Source organism: Alternaria metachromatica, assembly GCF_023757995.1.
Source record: "Alternaria metachromatica strain BMP 0045 chromosome Unknown scaffold_3, whole genome shotgun sequence".
Classification (NCBI taxonomy): Eukaryota; Fungi; Ascomycota; class Dothideomycetes; order Pleosporales; family Pleosporaceae; genus Alternaria; species Alternaria metachromatica.
In genome coordinates, this window is record NW_026055494.1 from 119,065 (window position 1) to 143,182 (window position 24,118).

Here is a 24,118-nt window from a genome sequence, read left to right on the forward strand (position 1 = left end):
GGGTGTTTATGAAGTTCTGTGGAAAATGCTCTGGGCATATAGAGGAGACCTGGGCGTATACAGCGGTAGATGGGGTTGATGGTGAGCTTCCAGATCCTCCCGAGAAGGAGACATATGAGCCGACGGAGGCTCAGAAGAAGAGTCGGTTCTTTTCCACTCACCAGGGGTATTGGAGGCCTGCGTCGAGACGGTATAAGACGAAGTAGACATAACTTGGTACTATGAACACGACATGCAAGTATCAATGGAAATTTTGTACATTAGGAAAGTCATATTGTCATAATTCGTATAAGAGAAGAGAACCCTACGTAATGCCATAGCCTATTGTCTCCGCCTTGCTGATACATGATCAATTACCTGTCGTTCCTTGGATCCATTGTCTACTCCGCACTAGCATTTGTCTTAGCCGCCGCAGCAGCAACTGCCTTCAGAGCCGCCGGGGCATCGTCCCACGGCATGACCAACTCCACAAACCGCATCTTCTGCGTCTCGCCACTGCTAAACTCTTCATCTTGGAACAGCTTTTCAACCTCCTCCTTCGTCTCCACTCGGTATGTGAGTACACTGCCTTCTTCAGCGCCGAAGACGCGGGGAATGTCCTTGTACTTCCATTCCTGGACGTCATTGTAGGAATCTTCCCATCCGTGGATGAGTCGTTCGATCGTGTAGCCCTTGTTGCAGATGACGAAGATGATGGGAGCCAGCTTGTTGCGGATCATAGTGGAGACTTCTTGAGCGGTAAGTTGGAAGGAACCGTCACCTGTGAATAATATAGTGCGCTTGATGTTTGACTCTTTCGCGGCGAGGGCAGCGCCTTGGCAGGAACCGGTTGCGTAGCCGATGGAACCCCAGAGAACTTGTGAGATGGCGTTGACGCCAGCCGGGAAGCGGGTTTCCCAGATGCCAAAGTTGGATGTACCGGTCTCGGTAATGAGGACGTCATCCTTCTTTAACCACTGACCGAGCTTTGGCCAGAACCAGGCGTGTTTGATGGTTGGTTCTGTCGATGAAGTCTCCTTGTCTGGGATGTTGTTGTTCGGGTTGGGTCCAGATTCGATGTTCAGCTTTCCCAGCTTGGCTGTGACTTTGGAAAGCACGCCGTTCATTCTAACACCAGGGTATTCCGAGTATCGTACTTTGCATCCGTAGCTGTGTAGGTCGATAGTCGTGAGCTGTGACATGCGGATGGTGAAGCCTGCAGTGTTGAAATCGGATTTGATAGCACCAATGCTGAGCACGAGGTCGGACGACTCAACGCGCTCACGCACACCAGCGTTTGAACCGTCTCCGGCGTAAACACCACCATAGTTCGGCAGAGTCTCGTCTACCGCACCCTTTCCCATTGGGGCGACGAATGTGGGTATTCCAGATTTCTTGATGAGCTCGTGAGTTTCCTTCAGTGCTCGGTGGCGGATAGCGCATGCATCCACAAGAATGACGGGGTTCTTTGCCGCGTGCAGATACTTCAGTACCACGTCAACGACGTAGTCTTCGGCTTCTTGGTCGTTTTGCGGGTATTCCAGATCAAGCGGAGTGTTGAGGCGATCGCCGTCGACCTTCTTCGTTACCATGTCGCTAGGCAAGGAGATGTAGACGGGCCTCGACTTCAGGTAACATTCCCGAATGGCGTTGTCGATCAGCATGGCCGCTTCGTGCTGGCTGTTGAGCATCGAGACAGCACACGAGATCTCCTTGGACATGCGCGAGAAGACCGTAAAGTCGCCATTTCCAAGAGTGTGGTGCAGCAGCGCTCCGTTTCTCTGAGATACAGTCGATGGGTAGCCGACGATGTGGACGATTGGGACGTATTCCGAGTAGGCTCCGGCGATGGCATTGACAGCGGACAATTCACCCACGCCGAAGGTCGTTACCAATGCAGAAATGCCCTTGACTCTTGCGTAGCCGTCTGCGGCGTAACCTGTAATGATCGTCAGCACCTATCGCATGAGACAGACGGATCGACTTCGGTCGCTCCCGCAAGCGAGCCGCTGAGAGCCCGAACGCAAGAACAAGCTCCACGTACCAGCATTCAGCTCATTGCAGTTGCCGACCCATTTCAGGCCGACTTTGGGGATGTAGTCGAGTGCGACGAGGTTGTAGTCTCCTGGAACGCCATGGACGGACTCAACGCCGACTTGCTGAAGTCGACGGAACAGGTACTGGGGTTCTTGTCAGCTAGCGCGCTTTCACACGCGTGTACAGCCCATGACTTACCTCTGCGACGTCAATCGGGTTTTTGATGTCCTGCGATCGTAGATCTTGCGCCATGTTGCCAAGCTGTCAGAGAGATGAAGCTTTGGATGCTAAGAAAGTAGTTTGTTTGATGTGGTGATGGCAGGCTGTTGGGCGCAGCTACCTTTAAGGGTCCGCGAAGTTTACAGCAATGAGGTCATGTCCGGTCTTTACCGGCCAGCGCCATTGTTGGGCCTGTCTCGTGCGAGTGCATCGGGTGCATGTGGGATGCTGCACCATAGTAACGCGACGCGCAGCATACCACGCCGTTTGTCAGCCCAGGTGGCGTGAGCTACCAAGTCTGCGGCATAGTATTGCTACCGGATGCGTGCACTCGCAGCTCCAAGTCTCCTTGACGACGACATTTTTCGCAACAAGACCAATCCTCAATGGAATTGTCTCGCATCAAACACGCGATCGATATGGGTGAAGAAGTCGAGACATCTGGAAGTGGGGCGCATCCTTAGCTTCGTGGGAATTCCATGGTAGCGGAACCACTTTGCCAACATGTTCTTAGTAACTATGCATCATCACCTGCGTGGCAGCAAATGCGAAAAATGGTCAATGTCAAAGCTTTTCTAAGCATGCAACCGAATGTTCGTATCACAACTTTGGCTCTCGCAGTCTGTCTTTCGTCATCGCCTGCACCCTCTCTACCAACTCGTCGTTCAGCGGCGTTCTCACACCCACTTCACGTCCTCGCCTTGCCCAGTAGCCATTGATGTATCTGATTTCCGTCTCTCTCCTATGCCTCATATCCCATACCATGCTAACGGTCGTCGCTCTGTTCTTGTTGATTATATCCATAACAGTAGTATGCAAGGCTTTCGCTGAAAACCTTTCCTTTACTCCCTCTACGCCCTGTAGTTCCGGTAAAGCGAGGATGACAGACGAGATCTCTTGCATGAGCATCGTATTGGTTTCTGGGATGCTTAGAATGTATGCTGTTACGGCATCTTCGAGCGCGCAGATAGGGTTGCTGAGAGCGTTACAGGCAAGCTTTTCTAGTTGTATCTGGAGTATGGTGGGCCATGGGTAAGCCTGGCAGTTCAGACGAGGTGCGCGAGGAAGGATTTCCAAGAGAGGTGAGGGTATCTGTGATATATCGCCGTCTTCTCGCGGGACGGGGCCTACCGATGTTGCTGCAGGCCCTGTGTGGGTGACATCAAAGGGCCCGTTCAGAGTGATACCATGGGAAATCACACCCGTAATGTAATTTGGTCGCGTGTGTGGATCGGGCCACAAGAACATATTTGCGTCTTCTATCATGCCTGCCCCGTTTTGCAGGAATGTGATATTTGATGTGCGCGAGACTCGGGGTAGAAGAGGTTGGAGGGCTGCCACAGTCTGCGTAGACTTGACGCATACGACAAGATCGTTGATAATTTCGTCAGTTGAGGGTCCTGGTAGCTGTAGTACCTCAGCATTCCCAGCTATGCACAGCTCTTGCACCGTGTGCCATTCTTTTCCGTACAATACTTCCACGTCATAACCCGTTCGGGCAATCTGTTGGCCCTCGCACGTCTGCAGTAGAAGTCTCTTCCCGTTTCTTAGGTACTCGTTCATGAGAGAAGGACGATGTAGCAGCAGGTTTACTACTGGCCTTGCGGGTATCTCGGCAAGCGAGTGAGCTGTGAAAGTGCCTACACTTCCCAGGCCCAGGACATGGATGCGCGGGGAGGCTCTAGTGCTTGAAATGCTGCGATGGTGTGCGGGCTCCTCGGACGCCGACCCCCAGCTTTTGAAGGTGCCTGCGAGGGAATGGCAAGCTTCACGAGGCCGGGAATGGAGAACATGCCCCGCTCGAGGCACTCCTATGGCAGAGTTGAGACGCTGACAAATTGCCATCTTGACCCACGTCAAGAATTGGAGATTTTCAGGAGAACAGTTCCTGCTCTTGATGATGGTGCTCCTGGTGGGTGTACATGTCGCGCTTTACGGCCTACGTGAGGAGGCTGGCCCTGCTTGCTACTTACCTAGGCAAGTAGCCGCTGCCCCACCACGGATTAGTAGAAGGAGACATGGAAACCAGAGAAATGTGTCTACACCGTTGAAGCGGTGAACTCGACGGTAAGTTTGGCGGAGATCGCGAAAGGAGCTGGAGTCTGAAATTGTTGATACGAGGAAATGTGGCTACGTGGGTATTAGAATGGCTACGTGGATGGTCGTACGGATGCGCCGATGGATGGCATGTTCCGCTCAGTTCCTGACTAACGGTAGACGATAGCTTCAGCCCTGACGCACCGCACCGCAACCCCGGCCTCGGCTGGTACTCACTGCGACGCGGTAGCCGTGGTTCGTTCTCTGGGTGTGGCTGTCACGAGTGCACCGCCACGTGCTCGTGTGACATGAAACACGGTCGACGGTGTCTCTCCGGAACGCTACGTAATGAACCATGCGCATTGAAAGTTACTGCAGCGTGGAAGGCGGGTCGAGAGCGCGCAACGGCTGACAGCGTCAGAGTGCTGGGCGCCTCCAACAAATCACCTTGCAAGCTTCACCTGTGGCCCGTGCCTCTCACGACGGCCAGCCCTCAGGCAGCTGGCGACGGCGGCGCGTTCGGTCGCTCAGTCGCTGCGTGCCCCTCGTCGCCGCTGTTGTCGTGCCGCCGTGTCTTCTGACGCTGCAATCTCCCGCCAGGACCTGCATCTGCCGGCGCTGGAGTGCCCATCTTTGTTGCGACGCCGGCCAAGCGCATCCGCCATCCTCGAAGCGCCCACGTCGACGCAAGCGCAGGCGCCGCGTTTCTGCCCTCGATTCACTGCTCCAGCGTTCACCCCCCGTTCGTGCCAACGGCTCCGCGATTCGTAGCTCGTATTGCACTGTCCGCTAGGCTCTGGGACCCACAGGTTCCTCAAAGGAGCCCAAGGAGCCTCTGGACGACGTTTCCGCGGCAGCGTCATGTCGTGATGGGACGGCCGCTCTGCTGATTTGATACGAGGACATGACCCACGAGTCCCGCCAGCGCTCCGCGTCCAACATATCGACGCCCTCCGACCGCTCTGCCCGTCGCGCACCGCGCCCGAATCGCAACCCGCCCACCAGCCTCCCGCTGCCCGAGATCCCCAGCGTCACCTCGTCGCCCTCGTCGTCGCTGCAGCCGCTGGGCCTGAGCAACCTCGGCTCGCCATATCCCTCCTTCTCCCCCGGCGCACCCAGCGCGCCCGCCTCGAGCCCACGCGGACGGGCGCATACCGTCCAGGGTCCAGCGATGCATCAGTACATCCCCCCTCCGCCGCCCCAGCCCTCGAGCACGCCCGCCGGCCACATCGCCCTGCCCCCGCCGCCTCCACGACCGACGGGCTACGGCAACCTGGGCGGCATCTCCATCCCGCCGCCGCCCCATGCCAACAATTGGGGTCCCCCGCGGCCCCAGTACCAGCAGCAGGGCTACGACCCGAGCCAGTATCGCAGCTACCCTCACAGCATCCCCCCTCCGCCAGGGCCCCCGCCGCAGCAGATCCAGCACGAGCGCGAACCTCCACTGACGTCAGCCACGTACATCCCCGGCGGCGAGTCATTCGGGCCTGGTGTAGGCATCCCTCCGCTGCACACCTCGAGAGGCTACCCCGAGCCCTACTACCGCGACGACAACTACTCTGCCAACGCCGACACGTCCGCCCAGGGCTTCTCCAGCAGCCTCCTCGAAAGCGTCCAGAGCGTGCAATATGGCTCCAACAACGGCTTCAACGCGCCCCCGACGCCCAGCAGTCGCAACCACCTCAACATACCGACTGAGAGAGCCCAGGTCTACGACTCGTCTGGACCGCCAACCGCAACGTTGCAGAACCCCATGGTCCAGAACCACGGCAGCGTCTATCACCGGTCCGAAAGCAATGGCACGACCCCCATATCCCCACATGACTCCTCGATGCACTGGCCAGCCGAACGCGTCCAACACTGGTTAGCGAGCAACAACTTCTCACGAGACTGGCAAGAGACGTTCAGGACGCTGGGTCTGGAAGGCTCAAAGTTTCTGGACATTGGCCGCGGCCATGGCAGCAAAGGCAATGTAGCCATGATGCACCAGGTCATCTTTCCCCAATTGGCCAAGCAATGCACCGCAAGCGGGACCGGATGGGATCAGAACAGAGAGCGAGACGAGGGTCGCAAGCTGCGCAGACTTGTGCGCTCCATCGTGGAGACTGGCCATATCGCCAACCCCCGCGCAGCACCGCAACGATCCGACACGGGCATGACGAGCGCCGGAACAGAGGGTACTGTGGAGAATTCACCGTACATCGGCACCAGAGGCATGGACTTCGGATCAACGCCAACCACTGCTGGCAATGGCGAAGAGAGTCCGGGCCGTCAGCTGCTCTTGCACTCGCCTGGTGGTAGTACGAACCCGCCCAGACGCATCTCTACACAGCAACGCAATTTCACTGTGCCCGGTCTCGGCCCTACTCCAGATTTCTCAGAAGGACCTGCACGTAGTCCCTATTCGAGGGAGGTTCTGCAAGGCCTAGATCCAAAGCCTGTACGCCATAGCCCGAATGCGTCCTCAGAGTTTGCGCCATCCTCATTGGGTACGTCGAACTATCGCCAAGCAAGTCCGCAGCAAAGCCCAGCGCTCCCTTCAGCCCGTCTTGCGACCAATGGCGGTCAGCTCAGTGCGGGTCTGAGCAACAACGGATCGCGGTACTATTCCCCGCATAACCGCGTTAACAGTACCGAGTCCATCAACTCCACCTTTGCAAATACTGGCTCGGGTCCCCCGTCGAGCAGATCATTCGATAATCGTTCCGATAGTCGCAACGAGAACCGGAAGAACGGTTACGAAGGCTCACGACCGGGTACTGGACTAGCTAGATATGACTTGGAAGCGCCCACCAGCGCTAAAGATCATGAGAAAGGTTTCTTCAAGAAAATCATGGGCGGGCGGAAGAAGGAGAACCACCCATCTCCCGATGACACGAGCCTGGATTCACCCACTAGTCCGGCAAGTCATCGTACGCATCCAAGCGGGTCCCTGTTTGGGAAATCTGGCATGAACTCAAGCGAGACTTCCTTGAACGAGCGACCCCCTTCGAGACGATCAGCTCAGACAGACTCCGACAATCGAGCAACAGGTCGTACTCGCACATCCGGAAGAGAAGATCGCAAATACGCTTTTGTCACACCAGATGGCTGGAACTACCGGCTCATCGACATCACCAACGTAGATTCACCAGCAGCTCTACGAGCTGTGTGTTGTGAGGAGCTGAGTCAGGGTCTGAGCCAGATATCTGGTGTAGAGTTGCATCTCACGAATCCTGGGCAACAAGACCACGATCACCCGCTGTCTGACTCAAAGTTGTTGAAGGCGCGGTCGCAATATGGGAATCGAGTCGGCGAGCTCAAGATTTTTGTCAAGATACCGCAAGAGGGAACTGTACCTCCATCTGCCGGGCTAGGAGTGTCGCTACCCCATACAGCTGCTAGGTCTATCGATGAGGACGCATACTCTCGGCTGAACGCCGACTCTCAACTAGATTCTCCAGGAGGAAAGTCAGGAGAGTCCACGCTAGTCGCAGATAAGAGTGCAGCTCTTCGCAAGATGGCAGAGAAAGCCGAACCCATGCCGAACAATGCAGGTGACAGGCCTCCAGAATCGGCTTGGGAACCGCGTGATGACTTGGCCGAGGAGGAACGAAGAAAGCTGCTCGAAGCCGCTGCTGAAGAGCACCGCAAAGAAACAAAGCGGAAGCAGGAAGAATATCTGAGGAGTCGATTCCAGAGGGCCAATGGACACAGTCCTGACCTGAACCCCACTTCAGGCGACAACCTCAGCTACCGCAGTCAGCGTATTGTTGACTTTGATGAACCCCGCGCTTCTCCCTATGAGGACGTAAAGAAACCATTCGATGCTAAACCCAAGCAGCTTGTCCCACTGCGAGAGCCGCCACCAGTGCCAGCCGATACGAGCACACTGTTGAAAGCCAATTCGCTGTCGAGGGCCAAAAACCGCGGCTCATGGCCCGAGAGTGATGATGGCAAAGACAAGCGGAGATCAACAGAGTCGCAGTCAGAAAAGCGCAAAGCCATTCCTCAGGCTGCAAGCGGGCTGGGAGGCATCGCTGCTGCTATCATCGGCGCTGGTAATCTTGGGGCAGGCATAGGAGCAGCGAACAGGGCGCCGCCAAAGGGTCCTCAACCAGCAAACAGCGAAGGCTCGCCTGAAAGCATTCGACCTTCACAACAGGTATTGCAGGATAATGGATTCGCAGCTAGATCTGGCTCCGGAAGAAATAGTCCAGGTGGGTCACCTCGCAGCCCCGGCGAGCTCACAATGAGCAAGGGAAATATACCTTTCAGAATACCTGACTATGAGGAAGCTTTCGGAGACGACACATCCAACGAGAGGCCAGACCTCAGCCTTGAAATGCCCGATCCGACAGCACCGCGATCGAGAGACGAGCGGTCTCGTTCGCCGACTCGAAGTCCCCATACAGCGCACGCTCCAGAGTCTACCTTGAGCAGAGAACCATCACGGGTGTCAGTGTACGGTCCCACTCACGACTTCGAAGAAGCGCGAGTGTCGTTCATTACGAAATCTCCAAATCTGGAGCCTATGGATTCTGACGACGATGATTCTGACGATGGCTTGTTCGCTGCGCCGCTCGCAGGACGAGCTGGTCCACCCACACCTGCCCAGAGCACTCCCATCACTCGGACCAACTCCCGCAGCCAACGGCCAAACCTCACACTCAAGACACAACGGTCAAAGAACTCGCTAGCGCAGGTCACGGAAAAATCTGAGCAAAGCGCAGCTGGTGACCGCGACTCGCAGCCAAGCGACTTCCACCCCGAGTCGGCTGCGTCTGCAACATGGACCGACTCGCCAAATGATACGAACAAGTTTTCCCGTCGCGAATCATTCGCCAGCGATGTCTGGGCAAATCGTCCACCAGCTGAAGCCCTCGTGGAACATCTTGACGAGCTCTTCCCGAACGTCAATCTCGATCAGCCGATGCTTGAGGAAGATGAAGCGGATGGTGCTGCAGAGTCAGCCAACGATCCCCCGCCTATACCAGCCGAGCCCACTCCTCAGCCTCTCACCCGTGGTGGTGCAGGACTGCAGAGTATCGCGCAACGCAACATGAGGAAATCAGGCGCTGGTTTGGGCCGCACAAAGTCTATCCGTGAAGTAGTGAAGTCGCAATACCAGCCACTCGATAAGAGGCCACTCCCAGGCCAGGCACATGCTGGTGCCGGTCCATCGCGTGTTGCTACGTTACGCAATGGTGGTGACATTGTCAGGCGAAAGTCGACGAAGATGTTCAACGCCAGGACTGAGCAAGTGCGACCTCAGCGAGGCTCGCGCCTCGTTATGGAGACAATACCTCAAGATCATCTACCAAGTGTTCCATCGCGACAGCCAACATTCAAGTGGATGAAGGGTCAGCTCATCGGCAAAGGTACATTCGGTCGCGTCTACCTCGGTATGAACATCACCACCGGAGAGCTTATCGCAGTCAAGCAAGTCGAAGTCAACGCCAAAGCAGCTGGTTCAGACAAAGATAAGATCAAGGAACTCGTCAAGAGTCTGGATCAGGAAATCGACACCATGCAGCATCTCGACCACCCCAACATTGTGCAGTACCTCGGATGCGAGCGCAAAGAGTACAGCATTTCCATCTTCCTTGAATATATTTCCGGTGGCAGTGTAGGATCCTGCATCCGCAAGCACGGGAAGTTTGAAGAGTCTGTCGTCTCTTCGCTCACAAGACAGACGCTGCTCGGTCTCTCTTATCTCCACCGCGAAGGCATCCTCCATCGCGATCTCAAAGCCGATAACATCCTGCTCGACCTCGACGGCACGTGCAAGATCTCCGACTTTGGTATCTCCAAGAAGAGTGACAACATCTATGGCAACGATGTAACGAACAGCATGCAAGGTTCCGTCTTCTGGATGGCGCCCGAAGTCATCCGCTCCCAAGGCCAGGGCTACTCAGCTAAAGTCGACATCTGGTCTTTGGGTTGCGTAGTCCTTGAGATGTTTGCGGGTAAACGTCCTTGGTCCAAGGAAGAGGCCATCGGTGCCATTTACAAGCTTGGTAGCTTAAACCAGGCCCCTCCCATCCCCGAAGACGTCTCCAGGGTGATTGGCGTAGAGGGCCTGAGCTTCATGTACGACTGCTTCACCATTGACCCCATGGAGCGACCTACAGCCGAGACATTGCTACGAGCGCCATTTTGCTTTAGCGATCCAAATTACAATTTCCTGGACACGGAGCTCTATGCTAAGATCCGGGGAGCCTTTCAGTAGTTGTTGACATATTTGCGATAAATTCAATTTAGGTGGGCGATGATGACGACGAATGTATTGGAATGGTCACAGTGTATATTGGTTTTATATACCCACTTTTCGTTTGTTTTCTGAGGATGATGACGTCTTTGTAGCGAACTGCGCGGATTGAAATACGATACCTGGTGTACTCAGTACTCTTTTTCGAACATGCTCGTGACGTGTCTTGCCATTACAATAGCTTCTTGGAAACTGGTGGCGATTGAGCGTCTCCAAAGCTTCAGGTTTGAGTATACGAAGACAACGGTGTTGCTGGCAATGACTGCAGGGAGCCCCACGTAAGAGAAGCATTGATCGTACTGCATTACCTATCCAGCAACGGTTCAATCTATGACACGCTCTAGATAGATCGCACAATGTGTCTTCTTTATCCATCTTCGATCGCGTACAAGGCGACTGGATCAGCGTGGGATGATATATACAGGGTTCGCCACTATCTGCCGTCAGCGATTGCGTGTTCAGCGGACGTGAATCCCATCCTCTTCGTCAGCTTATGATGGCGATCAACCTTTTGAGCTACTTCGGATTGGGGCGGCAGTATGTCCCGACTGCCGAAACTTAGATGCTGTACGTCCTTTCGGCGCTTTCTTGGTACTCAATAGGGTAGCTTCAGCCGAGCACATACTGGTGTCTCGTCGGTTCAATAATTTATTGGGGTCTTCGCCTCTTCTTCTGCTGTTGTACCACCGTGAGGAGAGAGTTTGATCAAGCTTTCTGGTAAGGTCAGAGACATTGCCGTACTGCTGTGCCGTTCACTCTAGTTGCGCATTCATCATCATCGAGACACTGCCCCATTTCGCAACGCGAGCCGCGCCGTCCTCATACTTCGTCCATCGCGACGCAGGTCACGGTCCGAGACATTGGGAAACATACGGACATCATGCTTGTATACGGCGAGGAAAGATGACAGCCCCAAATTCAGATGATGTGAGGCATCAGTCCAAGGCGAGTGAAACGTTTCGCCATAGTACTGCAATCAATCGAAGGCGGCAGTTGTCTCTTAGTGTGCGAGTATACGGACGGGAACTGAAAATAGAAGGCGATTTTGTGAATTGAACAAGGGAAACGATGTCATAAAGACAAAGTGGACTGAGTTGCGCGTTACCTTCAGCCGCTTACTCTCGGCGACCCTCGTGGCGGATCTGACACTCGCCTGTGGAGAGGACCCATCCTCGCATCTTACTCGGAGTGCCGTGGGTCTGAACACAGGCGTTATTGCCGCGCCGCCGCAGGTGCTGGGCATGCAGCGCACCGACCGAACCGAACAGCGACGCCAGCTAACGATACTTCTAGATTTTGGAAGATCCGCCGTCTGGGTTCGCGGACGTCACTCCACGGCAAAAGCACTTGTTGAGCGGCGATATCGATAAAACATCTCCACAGAGCAAAAGCTTGATCCGATTCAAGCACTGCAATATGCGGAAAATAGGAGGGTTGAAACAGCGATGTGGACGGCCTTGACATGTGGACGGTGATCCATGACTGGTGAAACAGGGCCTGGCGTGTTCCTGCATAAGATCGGCCAACAAGCGAGCTGCCGAGGAAGGCAGTCAGCAACATGCCTGAGGAGCGCATAACGTGCATAGTAGAGGCCATCCCCATGCGGACGGGGAGCAGTGCTGCAAGATGAGGATGTGCATTGATAAGGCCGTGGTGAGTTCTGCTACACCGTCCGGGTGCGTGAGCTTGCATGGGGGCGTGGGCGTAACGGTAAGCAGCGTGCGCAGGACACGCCGCAATCAAAAGATGCGAGAAGTGGATGCAGAAGGCGAAAGTACCGGTCCTCTTGTGGACCGCGAATGGTTCTGCAGCCGGAGCGTGCCTGAGGCGTCTGCGTGGCTGTGCTGGGCCCGCATGCTGCATGGAGGGTTTGCAGCCGATGTGCGTCTTTTTCCTTTTGCCATGGATGAACGACTCGCTGCTCGGGCCCACGTTCAGGCGGACAGGTTCGCACGATGATAGGGAGCGCAGTCCGTCGTGCCATCTCCCACGGTAGCGATACATCACGTCGCGACGACAGCGTGGGCAGGCAGCGAGGCGCACGCCGGCGGCAGTGGGCTCCCAAATCACCAGCCTGCAACGGCCCCGGCGTGCGACGTCTTGCCCGCATCGAGCCAAGTCAGGGGAAGGCGGCGCGGATCACTCGTCTTTAGACGTTTCGGGACCACCAGGGGACCAATCGTCGCCCGTCACTACCGATGCCGCCACGAATACGACTACACCCCCGGTCCAGGCTCAACCGCCTCGTGTCCAAAATGGCGACCAACCGCACCGCCGTAGGCCGAGTTGAGCATGGACTGGGAATAGCATGCCTCGATATATGACCCTGCTGCTGACCCGCCCCTGCTCCGTTTACGCCGCAACTCTGATTCCTCGTTCTTTGACGTCGAGGTCTCTACCGCACACCTTTTCTTTCCAGACCTTCAGGCTTGCTCCAAAGGTCGTTACGCTCTTTAGCATCGGTTTTAATAGTCCTTCCTTCTTTAGGTTCTCGAGTCACCTTCACTTCCGACTCTTGGCCCTTCCGGTCCTTCAACCAAACACAAAAAGCACCCACTTACCTTCTTCACCATGGCCAACTTCAGCAAGCCCGCCAGCATGATGACCATGGTCTTCGGCCTGTTGTCGCTTCTCCAGTTCACCGTTGCTTTCCAGCATGGCTCCCACCACCACGCACACCCTGCCCGCGCCGCCAGCGACGCTTCCATTGCGGCCCACATTAACGAGATCGAGGGCGAGCTCACCAAGCGCCAGTCGCGCGGCCCCATCGCCATCACCGGTGTCTGCAGCTCTGGCACTGCCTCCAACGGCCAGTGCAATGGCGGCAGGACTTCTGCTCCCCGTCTTGAGATCCGTACCTTGGCGCGCAACGCCGACCAGTGGAACCTGTACCTCCTTGGTATGGAGAGGTTCATGGGCAAGGACAAGGACGACATGCTTTCGTACTACCAGGTGTCTGGTGTCCACGGTCGTCCTTTCCAGACCTGGAACAACTTCCCCGCACCTCTGCTCAACCAGCAAGGTTTCTGCCCTCACGGAGGCTCGCTCTTCGGTTCCTGGCACAGGCCTTACCTTGCCATTTACGAGGTGTGTATCTTGATAAGGCGTTCGATCGTACGCTAACAGTCCGCAGCAAGCATGGTACCAGAGCGTCATGGAGGTGATTGCTCAGTTCCCCTCCAACCAGCAGCAGCGATGGAGGAACGCCGCGTCCACTCTCCGTATGCCATACTGGGACTGGGCTATGGACACCAACGGCGGCCCTACCGTCCCCACTCAGATGCGCGACTCGACCGTTACTGTTACCAAGCCCCAGGGAACCGTCACTATCCCCAACCCGCTGTACAAGTACAGCTTCGGCAGCTCGCTTCCCTCTGAGATGGGTGGAGGCCCATGGAACAGCTTCCCTGAGACTCTCCGTCGCCCGGTCGCCAACCCTACCCGCAGCAACAACAACGAGATGAACGCCCGCTTCAACTCCATCCGCGTCTCTCTCCGTGACCGTGTCTTTGCCCTGTTCTCCAGCAAGGCTAACTGGGGCGCTGCCAGCACTTCTGCCATTGGCGTCCGCACTGACCTGAGCGGCGGTGGCGTTGACAGCTTCGAATCCGTCCACGATGCCATCCACAACACTGCTGGTGGTGAGTCTGGTGGCCACATGTACTACCTCGATGTCTCGGCTTTCGATCCCCTCTTCTGGCTCCACCACACCAACGTTGACCGTCTCCTCGCCATGTACCAGCTCATCACCCCCAACACCTACATCTCTAACGGTAACATCCCCCGCCCTATGGCTCAGTGGAACCAGGGTGAGCCCAAGAACCAGTACTCTCCTCTCAAGCCCTTCACCAAGGACACCGCTGGCAACTACTTCACCTCTGTCGATGTCAAGGAGACCCGCACTCTCGGATATTACTACCCTGAGACTAGCGACCGTTCTTACCAGCAGGTCGCTCGCGCTGTTACTCAGCTTTACGGTGCCGGCCAGAGGACTCTTACCAAGCGTGACGGCGACGAATCCGCAACTGGCCAGTACCTCGGACGTCCCATCAAGGAGGGTGACTACCACACTGTTCTTTCCGTCATTGCCAACAAGTACGCGCTTGAGGGATCCTACACTGTTCACTGCTTCGTTGGAAAGCCTAGCAGCAACCCCACCAAGAACTCAACTGCGCCCGCGCCCGCGACCGAGTCGACTTACCCGCTTCTGAACATCACCACTCCTCTTCTTTCCATCACCATTGGTGGTGGCTCCGCTCCCAGCACCGAGGTTCCCAGCAACGAGACCGATGCCGCCTACGACCCATCCACCGACTACACCCAGGACCCCAACTACGTCGGTTCCTACGGTATCCTTGGTGCTATGATGCAAGGTGGTGCCAACGCTTCCCAGGCTCTCATGACTGAGGGTGCTCTTCCCTTGACTACCTGCCTCCAGGGTAAGGAAGCCGCTGGCGAGCTTGAGTCCCTCCGTCCTGAACACGTTGAGCCCTACCTCAAGGAGAACCTCTACTACAAGGTTGTTGGTGTCAAGGGCGAGATCGACGCTGACACCATCCCCGACTTCCACATCAGCGTCAAGTGCAACAAGGCCAAGCCCGCTGCCTCTGACGACGAGCTTCCCGACTTGAGCGCTCCTTACGAGGTTCTTGAGAGCGTCACTGCCCACCTCCCCGCTGGAAAGCCCTTCAAGTACATTCCCACTGCTATCGATATTCCTCTGCCCGATGGCCCAGAGTACCTCGAGCCCAGCAGCGATGGCTCTAAGCCCCAGAGCCCCAGCAACGGTGTCTTCCCTTACCCATCCATGCCCTGGGAGGAGGAGGGTTACTGCATCACCAAGCAGACCATTGAGTACGTTGACGAGCAAGGTAACTTCTTGTACTCGGAGATGTAAGGTGGTAGATTTCGGTTATAGAAGAAGAGCGATGTGGTGGAGAGAAGCATGTGTATGCTTGCGTATGAAGGAACCTTTACATAATACCTTTCGATGTACATTGGACATGAGAGTTTTTTTTTCCTTACAAAATGTCAATTGATATCCAGCAGTGGTTCTCGTATAGTTTTTCCTAACGTCATCGTCTCCTTGATGTCCCTGTCCATAGCGTAGGCGTCCATAGCGCTTTGCAATATGACCATAAACATACTTCCGTTCCGATGCCGTGCATGTGCTGCTTTGTGACAGGAAATTATGAATGCCGGGGTGGTTTCATGAAGCGAGACCTGCCAAATCTGGAATGCCTGCTGTGTCTGTTAAGAAGACGATATGCGCAACTGTGCACACATGTCGGACATCACATAGAAATCGTTTAGCCAAGGCAAGCTGCAGGCATGACGAGCTCCGGCTTGCGTGGACGATGGCGCTGTGCCCCGCTGGTACCAAAAGGCGCTAGCGACTCTTTGGCCGATGTCTCTGGGCACGCACCGCGAGCACCACATCACGGCAGTATCTCTCATCCTGCTTGACCATTCCTAGGGTCCCTCAGGCATTCCTGCGTAAGTCCTACACCATCGTCGTCATTGCATACCGCATCTACACCTTGTGCTTCTTCAGCATGGCGGCTGAGCCGCGCAGTCGCGACAGCTTCCCGGTCCCAATGCGGGTGCTAACATTTTATGATTGCCATGCTAATATCTCATAGACCAGTCCGCCCGCCATGCCCGCCATGCTAGATGACCCCACCGCGCCGGTGATATATAGGACCTCTGGCGATGTACCGTACCCTCCTCCCGGTGGCCCGCTACCTGTAGGCATTGCACCATGTCAAGTCATCCTGCGCGATCGCGTGACTACCGCAACGATCATACCCTTCTCTGCGCCGAATCAAGTACCCCTCACACTACTGGCATACCTATGCGACCAACTGGGTCGTGAGATAGAAAAGGGAGATACGTACCCCATGGTTGATCCGCTCGCTCTTGAGGCTTTCGGTCCGTACTGGTTCGGTGTCTTTGGTGCGATTATGCTGCTGGGTGAGATCCAGGACGGTCGCGAACTACATGAGATGGCGCGGAGAGGTTGTGACTGGGAGAGGGAATGTCTGGGTAGCTTCTACATCAAGCCAAACTACCCGGGAAGGTCGAGCCATGTCTGCAACGGCGGGTTCCTAGTCACGGATGCGTCGCGCAATCGGGGTGTCGGTCGCTTGATGGGCGAGACTTATCTGGACTGGGCTCCGAAGCTTGTGAGACTCGCCGTGAGGGTTACATCGCATGCGCTAACACGCTCAGGGCTATACCTACTCCGTCTTCAACCTCGTGTACGAAACCAATGTCGCTTCCTGTCGCATATGGGACGCCCTCGGCTTCAAGCGGATCGGTCGCGTGAAGGGTTGCGGTAACCTGAAGTCATATCCCGGCGAGCTTGTCGATGCCATCATATACGGAAGGGACCTGGGTCAGGATGACGAGTTTGTGTCTGAGGAGCGCTTCGACAAGATCCGCTTCTATCTCAAGAACGGAAAATACCCCAACGGTGCTGATCGAGCAGAAAAGAGCCGTCTCCGTAGCGCGGCGACGCACTACAAGCTCACACCCGGAGAGGGCGACGGCCCTGAGAAGTTGTGGCTCAAGGGCAAGGAGGTTATTGCGGATCCTAAGCATCAGTATGAGATTGCTCGGGAGATACATCACAAGTCACACGGGGGCATCAATAAGACTACGGCAGCGATTGCGGAGCTCTACCATTGGGTTCGCATAAAGGAGACTGTCAGTCAGGTCATTCGCAACTGTCCAGAGTGCAGCGAGATGAACAAGGGCCTGTCGGCTATGCGCCAGGGTCAGAATCAAGCACGGGCAGAGGCGAGGTCAGGATCTAGTTTCCTGTCATCAACCACTACCCAGCCAACTCTGACACCAACACCGCCGAGTTTGTTCTCACCAACACAACCACCGCCTCGTTCAGACTCACCGGGTGGCCAGCTACAGCTCGAAGCCGCACAGCACCAGAGCGCAATCTATCCGCAGTACGCCCAAGATAACGGCTACGACCTGCCAGTCGATCCCGCACTCATGCATGGTTTACAGGCCAACACCAACCTCGCCGATCTTCCGCCATCGCCGTTCCTTGCAGCTCAGGCGAATGGCGTACCTCATCCGGGGGAGCTTGACCATCAGCGCATGAGTCTTGATCCAAGTCTAGATGAGCGGGCGCCCACCGCAGGGGAGGAGATGCGTAGGAGGTTGAACCGTGTGAGCCAGTATGAGTGAGTAGACATCGTGTGGTGAGGTGAAGTGACAAGCTTAACAGCGTATGGCGAAGGTGAGTATACCAGTGATACCAGGCATGTAGGCGATGGGAAATGTGTATGAAGAAGCCGCAGGAGAATACGTGGAGGATCATACCCAGGATATAGCGGAGTCTCCGATGATGCAAGTAGCACAACGATGAAATCATTGCAAAACTCTGGTTGATTTGAATCATACATGTGATGGTGTCTATTTGAGTTGATCTTAATTGCTGTTTGACAGTATCTAAGCTAATGGCTACATGTTTATGGGTCTCCCGTCAAACTCGCCGGCTAACATCTTGCCCCTCTCACTTTATCTGTTTCGCCAGTTCCCCTCTTATATATCTAGACCCAACTCTTTCACTCCCAATCAGACATCTTCGGACAACCTCATCCTCATCCTCTTCCCATTTAACCCTCAAACAGCCCCCACTCCTTCACTTGGAAGCTCTCCAAAACCTGCTCCTTGACCGCCTTGCTATCCTTCATCAACTGCGTTTCTCCACCCTGTTGTTCTGCTGGCGTGTACTCGCCTGGGTAGTGTGGGATGTTGACTGATACCATGACCTGCGACTTGTGTTAGCCAACGAAGGGATGAACATTAGATAGTGGTGATGTAGTAATATACTCACATCAGTGCCTTGCTCCTTGAGACGGAGAAGAAGGAGATGTATATACGTGAATTCGGGAGTCTTGCGGTTGGGGTGAGGGTTGGGTGTTGGTGGTTTTTGGATGAATGATAGTGCTAGGACTGGCTTGTCTCTGTCATCGTGGTCAGCCACTCATACACCCTTCTGTATGCAGAATTCGACCCTCTCTCTTCTCGATCCTGCTTCATCTTTCCAGAATGATAGCGTGGAATACTTACGGCAAACTCTTCATCACAGCACGCTCTTGCGAGATAATCGTGCTCTGATCACCCGTCCCCTCGACTAAATCTCCGAAATGATACTGCAGCGCTTCTTCGTCGCTGTTCTTCTCGACATACTCTAGGATCTCAACGACGATGCTGGAGTAGCCGTTGTTGTCGAGGTAGACTTCCTGGTGGTCGGGGATTTGGCGGATTTGACTGTTGAGTCAATTTATTAGTATACTGTATTTTTGATTGGGAAAGGAAAGTGCCTGCCAAATTAGGCGTTTGGAGTGGCGGTGTTGATGGAACGCATGCAAAGGGAAGGCGCGGGATGTGGGGGCGCGCAGGATGAGAGAACTTACGATGCGTCGGCGAAGTTTGAGGGCAGGTCGAGGGTTATTGCGCCGCCATAGAGGGGGGTGTTTGTAAATGCCATGTTGTACTGTGTCTCAAGCTCGACTTGTTGCATTGTCCGCTGGGGTTGATGTCGTTCTTATGTTGTGACTTTGATGTTGGTGATGGCGAAAGCGTAGGTAGCCACCAGGCAACATCAGGCAGCATGGAAAATGGCAACCTACATCGAATTTTCTTGACACCGCAGTAACAGCGCAGTAGTTCAAACAAATTGCTGTGAAGTATTCGCATAGGCATAGTTCAATGTGCAGTCTGTCAATACTGATTGAAGTCAATCTTTTTACAGCATAGATTTAACACAGCGTCCAAATAATACCGTTGATTTTGCTGGCAAGACATGAAGTCACTGTGATAAGGTCATGAGATCTTGGAAACACATGTTTTCGATTTGAAATGTAGGGTATCGTCTGAACTTTTTGTCCTTCTATATGTCCCAAATGCCAGTTTTGAACGCCGTGCAATGCATGTTCTTCTACGAGCCCGAGGGCGTCCTAACCGCAGCTATCGTATTGCCACCGGAGTGATGTCTGGTTCCCGAAAGCATTTCAGTGGTCGTCCTGCACTCCTAATCCTGCCGTCCATCTGCCGTGGATTGCACATCGGATAGTCTTGGCCGTTGCCGTGACCTCAACCTGATGCTGCAACCTGGTCAACCTCCATCGGGGCTGTCGCGGTGGTCGTGCGCGTTCCGTTGTTGGTCGTAAGGCCTATCGCTGCCTCTGCTTCTTTCTGCGAGTATGGCTCTTCGCGAAGTTGCTTGACTCTGCAGATTGATTAGAACGAATCATTACGATCGCAAACAATGGAATTCCTACCTGCGCTTATGGACCTTGCCCTTCTGGTGTGCGACAAAGTTGGCGTCGCTCTCAAAAAACTTTGCGCATTCCTTGCAGTAGAATTCGCCCAGGCCGGGCAGATCTTCTATGGGCTTTGCATCCTTGAATTCCGCGAGATGCTTCTCGTCGCGCAGGTCGGCGTGGATCTGGTCGAGGTCGCGCGTGTGTCGACGTGTCTTCTTCTTGGAGTCTTGTCCGCGTATGGCTGGCATGGTGGGCAGTATCCGCGGCCGTCGGTTATCCGTGTGGAATCGTGATGGTCGGCTATAGAGAAAGTTGCAGTGTGGGGACACCTGCCGACGGGGGCCCGTGCCCGGTCTGCAGGTCAGAAAGACTTGTGGAGCTAGGTCGAATCAGGTGCTGGTAGATGCTACTGTCGCTCCAGACCCGAAATTTGCCATGTCTGCAGGCCTGCACGCTGACTCGGCACACAATTGTTGAGTCGGAAAAGGACGCGCAGGCCGCCGGCAGCAGCGCGCGCGTGAAAGTGCTATCGCAGAACGCCAATCACCTGCAAAAGGAACGAGCGCGGGGTTGGTGAACCGCTGCCGGCTATGACGTCTGGGTGAACACCTATAGCTTCCCGACACATGGCTGCGCGGCCTCCAAGACGTGAAATAGCAGCGGGCAGCCAGTCGCACACAGCGCAATTACTCTCTCCATAATTGCGTCTCCATTACATCGCCCTTGCACGTGAAGCGGGCCAACGGGACTACGCTGCCGACCTGTTTCTGGTTCTGGCGCCGAGGTATTCCGCACGCAGCTGGGGCTAGACGAACCAATCACGCCCCTCGTGATCCTCATTAGTTATCGCCCAACTTGAGGCAGCTTCTGACGTTCTTTTCCTCCGCTTCCTCCATCACTCTTCTCTCCACACCACTCCCCTCCTCAAACTTCACCATGCAGAAGTTCTCGAGGCTCGGCCGCCTGGGCCAGAGCCTTGCTTCGCGCAGGCAATTGGCCACCGTCAGCGATGCTCCCCTCTCCCGCAAGGTCGAGATGACCAACTGGGAGAAGGGCCACTACATCAACTACCAGAAGATGAACGAGAACCTCGAGATTGTTCGTGCCCGCTTGAACCGCCCGCTCACCTTCGCCGAGAAGATTCTCTACTCCCACTTGGACGACCCCCACGGTCAAGAGATTGAGCGCGGCTCCAGCTACCTCAAGCTCCGCCCCGACCGTGTAGCTTGCCAGGATGCCACCGCCCAGATGGCCATTCTTCAGTTCATGTCAGCTGGTCTGCCCTCCGTTGCCACACCCACTACCGTTCACTGCGACCATCTTATCGAGGCCCAGGTTGGTGGTGAGAAGGATTTGGAGCGCGCCAATGAGATCAACAAGGAGGTCTACAACTTCCTGTCCACCTCTTGCGCAAAGTACAACATTGGTTTCTGGAAGCCCGGCTCTGGTATCATTCACCAGATCGTGCTTGAGAACTACGCTTTCCCTGGTGCTCTCCTCATCGGTACCGACTCGCACACTCCCAACGCCGGTGGTCTCGGTATGGCCGCCATTGGTGTCGGTGGTGCTGACGCTGTCGATGTCATGGCTGGTCTCCCCTGGGAACTGAAGGCTCCCAAGGTCATTGGTGTTAAGCTTACTGGCAAGCTCTCCGGCTGGACTGCTCCCAAGGGTACGTATTTGCAATATTGGTTTTCGAAGCGGGGCAATCACGCTAACGAAGTCTATAGACATTATCCTCAAGGTCGCTGGTATCCTCACCGTCAAGGGTGGAACTGGTGCTATCGTCGAATACCACGGACCCGGTACCGAAAGTCTCAGCTGCACCGGCATGGCGACTATTTGCAACATGGGTGCTGAGATTGGTGCCACCACCTCGCTCTTCCCCTTCAACGACCGCATGTACGACTACCTTGCCGCCACCAAGCGCCGCGATATTGGTGACTTCTCCCGCGAGTACGCCGCCCAGCTCCGCGAGGATGAGGGTGCCGAATACGACGAGCTCATCGAGATCAACCTTGACGAGCTCGAGCCCCACATCAACGGTCCCTTCACCCCCGATCTAGCTACACCCATCAGCAAGTTCAAGGAGGCCGTCAAGGCCAACAAGTGGCCTGAGGAGCTTAAGGTCGGTCTCATCGGTTCCTGCACCAACTCTTCCTACGAGGACATGAGCCGTGCTGCCTCCATTGCTGAGGACGCCATGTCCCACGGTGTCAAGGCCAAGTCTCTCTTCACTGTCACCCCTGGATCCGAGCAGATTCGCGCCACTATTGAGCGTGACGGTCAGCTCAAGACTTTCGAGGAGTTCGGCGGCATGGTGCTCGCGAATGCGTGCGGTCCGTGCATTGGACAGGTATGTTGTATCCCAGTCATGGTAGCCTGGAGGTATCCGATACGTTTTGTCTTGTCTCTTGACAAAATAAACGTGGTCGTATGCTTCAGGGCTGTCGTATTTTGCTTTATTTCAAGGTAGCCTGGAGGCATTCGATACGTTTTGTCATGTCTCTTGACAAAATAAACGTGGTCGTATGCTTCAAGGCAACCTATCATCCTCCACTTCTCTGAGCCCGAATGCTGACGACCCAACGGTGGGACAGAAAAGATGTAAAGAAGGGCGAGGCCAACTCGATCATCTCGTCGTACAACCGTAACTTCACTGGCCGTAACGACGCAAACCCCGCCACCCACTCTTTCGTCACCTCCCCCGACCTTGTTGTTGCTATGACTATCGCTGGAACGCTCGACTTCAATCCTTTGACTGACCATTTGACTGCGGCCGACGGATCCAAGTTCAAGCTCAAGGAGCCTACCGGCATGGGTCTTCCCGCCAACGGCTACGACCCAGGCCAGGATACGTATCAGGCGCCGCCCGAGGATCGCTCATCCGTCTCCGTCGCCGTTTCGCCCACCTCCGACCGTCTCCAACTTCTTGAGCCTTTCTGTAAGCAATACCCTGGTGCGAAATACACGGTGCATACTAACTTTTACAGCTGCCTGGAACGGCGAAGATGCTAAGAACCTCCCTATCCTTATTAAGTGCCAAGGAAAGACTACCACCGATCACATCTCCATGGCCGGTCCCTGGTTGAAGTACCGTGGACACTTGGACAATATCTCCAACAACATGTTGATCGGTGCCATCAACGCTGAGAACGGCGAGGCCAACAAGGTCAAGAACCTTCTCGACGGATCTTACGGTGCCGTCCCTGATGTCGCCCGCAACTACAAGAAGAACGGCGTCCCATGGGTTGTCATGTAAGTACCTTTGCTATACACGCTTATCAGCCTCTTGCTAACATCGAACGCAGTGGAGACTGGAACTACGGAGAGGGTTCTTCCCGTGAGCATGCTGCGCTTGAGCCCAGGCACTTGGGTGGCGCTGCCATCATCACCCGCTCCTTCGCTCGTATCCACGAGACCAACTTGAAGAAGCAGGGTATGCTTCCCCTTACCTTCTCCGACCCTGCCGACTACGACAAGATTGGCCCCAACGACCGTGTGACGTTGGCATCCACTGAGCTCGCCCCCGGCAAGCCCTTGACCATGACCGTTCACCCCGCCGATGGATCCAAGGACTTCCAGGTCAAGCTCTCGCACACCTTCAACGAGGGCCAGATCGAGTGGTTCAAGAACGGCAGCGCTCTTAACACCATGGCCAAGAACGCCAAGCAGTAGATGCACAGAAGAGAAAACGAACGAAAACAATCACCACCGGGGATGTAAATACGGAGGACGGAATACCCCGCAAATGCTTCACGATTGGGGATGAAAGTCAAATCAGGGGTGGGGCAGAAATATGAAGAGAGAGCTGGGCGTCCGCAGACGGGCGCAGCAGTAACGGCTCCTGGGTCGATCTTTCGGGCTCAAAGTAGTTGGGTTTGCTTGTATTTGTGATGATTAGCATGCAATGTATGACTGATTTTTTCTTGTTACAATCTGTATCTGCTGTGATATGAGTGACGATCTGAGATGTTGCTGGCGAAGACGTGTGGTTCCTTTGTTTGCGTACGCAAAGACATGAGGCACAATGAAGTATACATTGCGATTTTTGCCCGTGTGCTGTAATCGGCAACTGCTGCAAATACCTCCAGGGTACGTCTTATCGTTTTGTACAACTAACAAAACTTGCATGTATTCGCCCCGGCTACTCCTAGAACTTGAGTCTACATGCTATGACATTCACACGGTGCGCGACTGAGGATGACGCGCACAGGCTAAGGCACGGTGCACGATACCGTCGCAAACGTGCGAGTGGATCCTGGACCCGTTCCCGCTAGTCGCCGGGACAACGGCCGAC

General features: G+C 55.2%; 6 protein-coding genes across 6 annotated transcripts; 4 read left to right on the forward strand and 2 right to left on the reverse strand.

The window, feature by feature from the left end:
- Window positions 1-380: 380 nt before the first annotated feature.
- J4E83_001686 (uncharacterized protein) lies at window positions 381-2,268 on the reverse strand (the record flags this gene model as incomplete). Its single annotated transcript, XM_049328640.1, has 3 exons — window positions 381-1,918; window positions 2,024-2,159; window positions 2,215-2,268. The coding sequence occupies 3 exons, from the start codon at window positions 2,266-2,268 to the stop codon at window positions 381-383; spliced, it is 1,728 nt and encodes a 575-aa protein (XP_049191612.1).
- Window positions 2,269-5,176: 2,908 nt separating this feature from the next.
- J4E83_001687 (uncharacterized protein) lies at window positions 5,177-10,483 on the forward strand (the record flags this gene model as incomplete). The annotated part of the gene is made up of 1 exon (XM_049328641.1): window positions 5,177-10,483. One exon carries the CDS (start codon window positions 5,177-5,179, stop codon window positions 10,481-10,483), a length of 5,307 nt encoding a protein of 1,768 aa, XP_049191613.1.
- Window positions 10,484-13,093: 2,610 nt separating this feature from the next.
- Window positions 13,094-15,419, forward strand: J4E83_001688 (uncharacterized protein; the record flags this gene model as incomplete). Its single annotated transcript, XM_049328642.1, has 2 exons — window positions 13,094-13,609; window positions 13,656-15,419. The coding sequence occupies 2 exons, from the start codon at window positions 13,094-13,096 to the stop codon at window positions 15,417-15,419; spliced, it is 2,280 nt and encodes a 759-aa protein (XP_049191614.1).
- Window positions 15,420-16,179: 760 nt separating this feature from the next.
- Window positions 16,180-17,731, forward strand: J4E83_001689 (uncharacterized protein; the record flags this gene model as incomplete). Its single annotated transcript, XM_049328643.1, has 2 exons — window positions 16,180-16,707; window positions 16,754-17,731. 2 exons carry the CDS (start codon window positions 16,180-16,182, stop codon window positions 17,729-17,731), a joined length of 1,506 nt encoding a protein of 501 aa, XP_049191615.1.
- Window positions 17,732-19,645: 1,914 nt separating this feature from the next.
- J4E83_001690 (uncharacterized protein) lies at window positions 19,646-20,066 on the reverse strand (the record flags this gene model as incomplete). The annotated part of the gene is made up of 2 exons (XM_049328644.1): window positions 19,646-19,781; window positions 19,834-20,066. 2 exons carry the CDS (start codon window positions 20,064-20,066, stop codon window positions 19,646-19,648), a joined length of 369 nt encoding a protein of 122 aa, XP_049191616.1.
- A 688-nt stretch (window positions 20,067-20,754) lies between these two features.
- Window positions 20,755-23,496, forward strand: J4E83_001691 (uncharacterized protein; the record flags this gene model as incomplete). The annotated part of the gene is made up of 5 exons (XM_049328645.1): window positions 20,755-21,490; window positions 21,549-22,174; window positions 22,432-22,762; window positions 22,812-23,076; window positions 23,130-23,496. The coding sequence occupies 5 exons, from the start codon at window positions 20,755-20,757 to the stop codon at window positions 23,494-23,496; spliced, it is 2,325 nt and encodes a 774-aa protein (XP_049191617.1).
- Window positions 23,497-24,118: the final 622 nt, after the last annotated feature.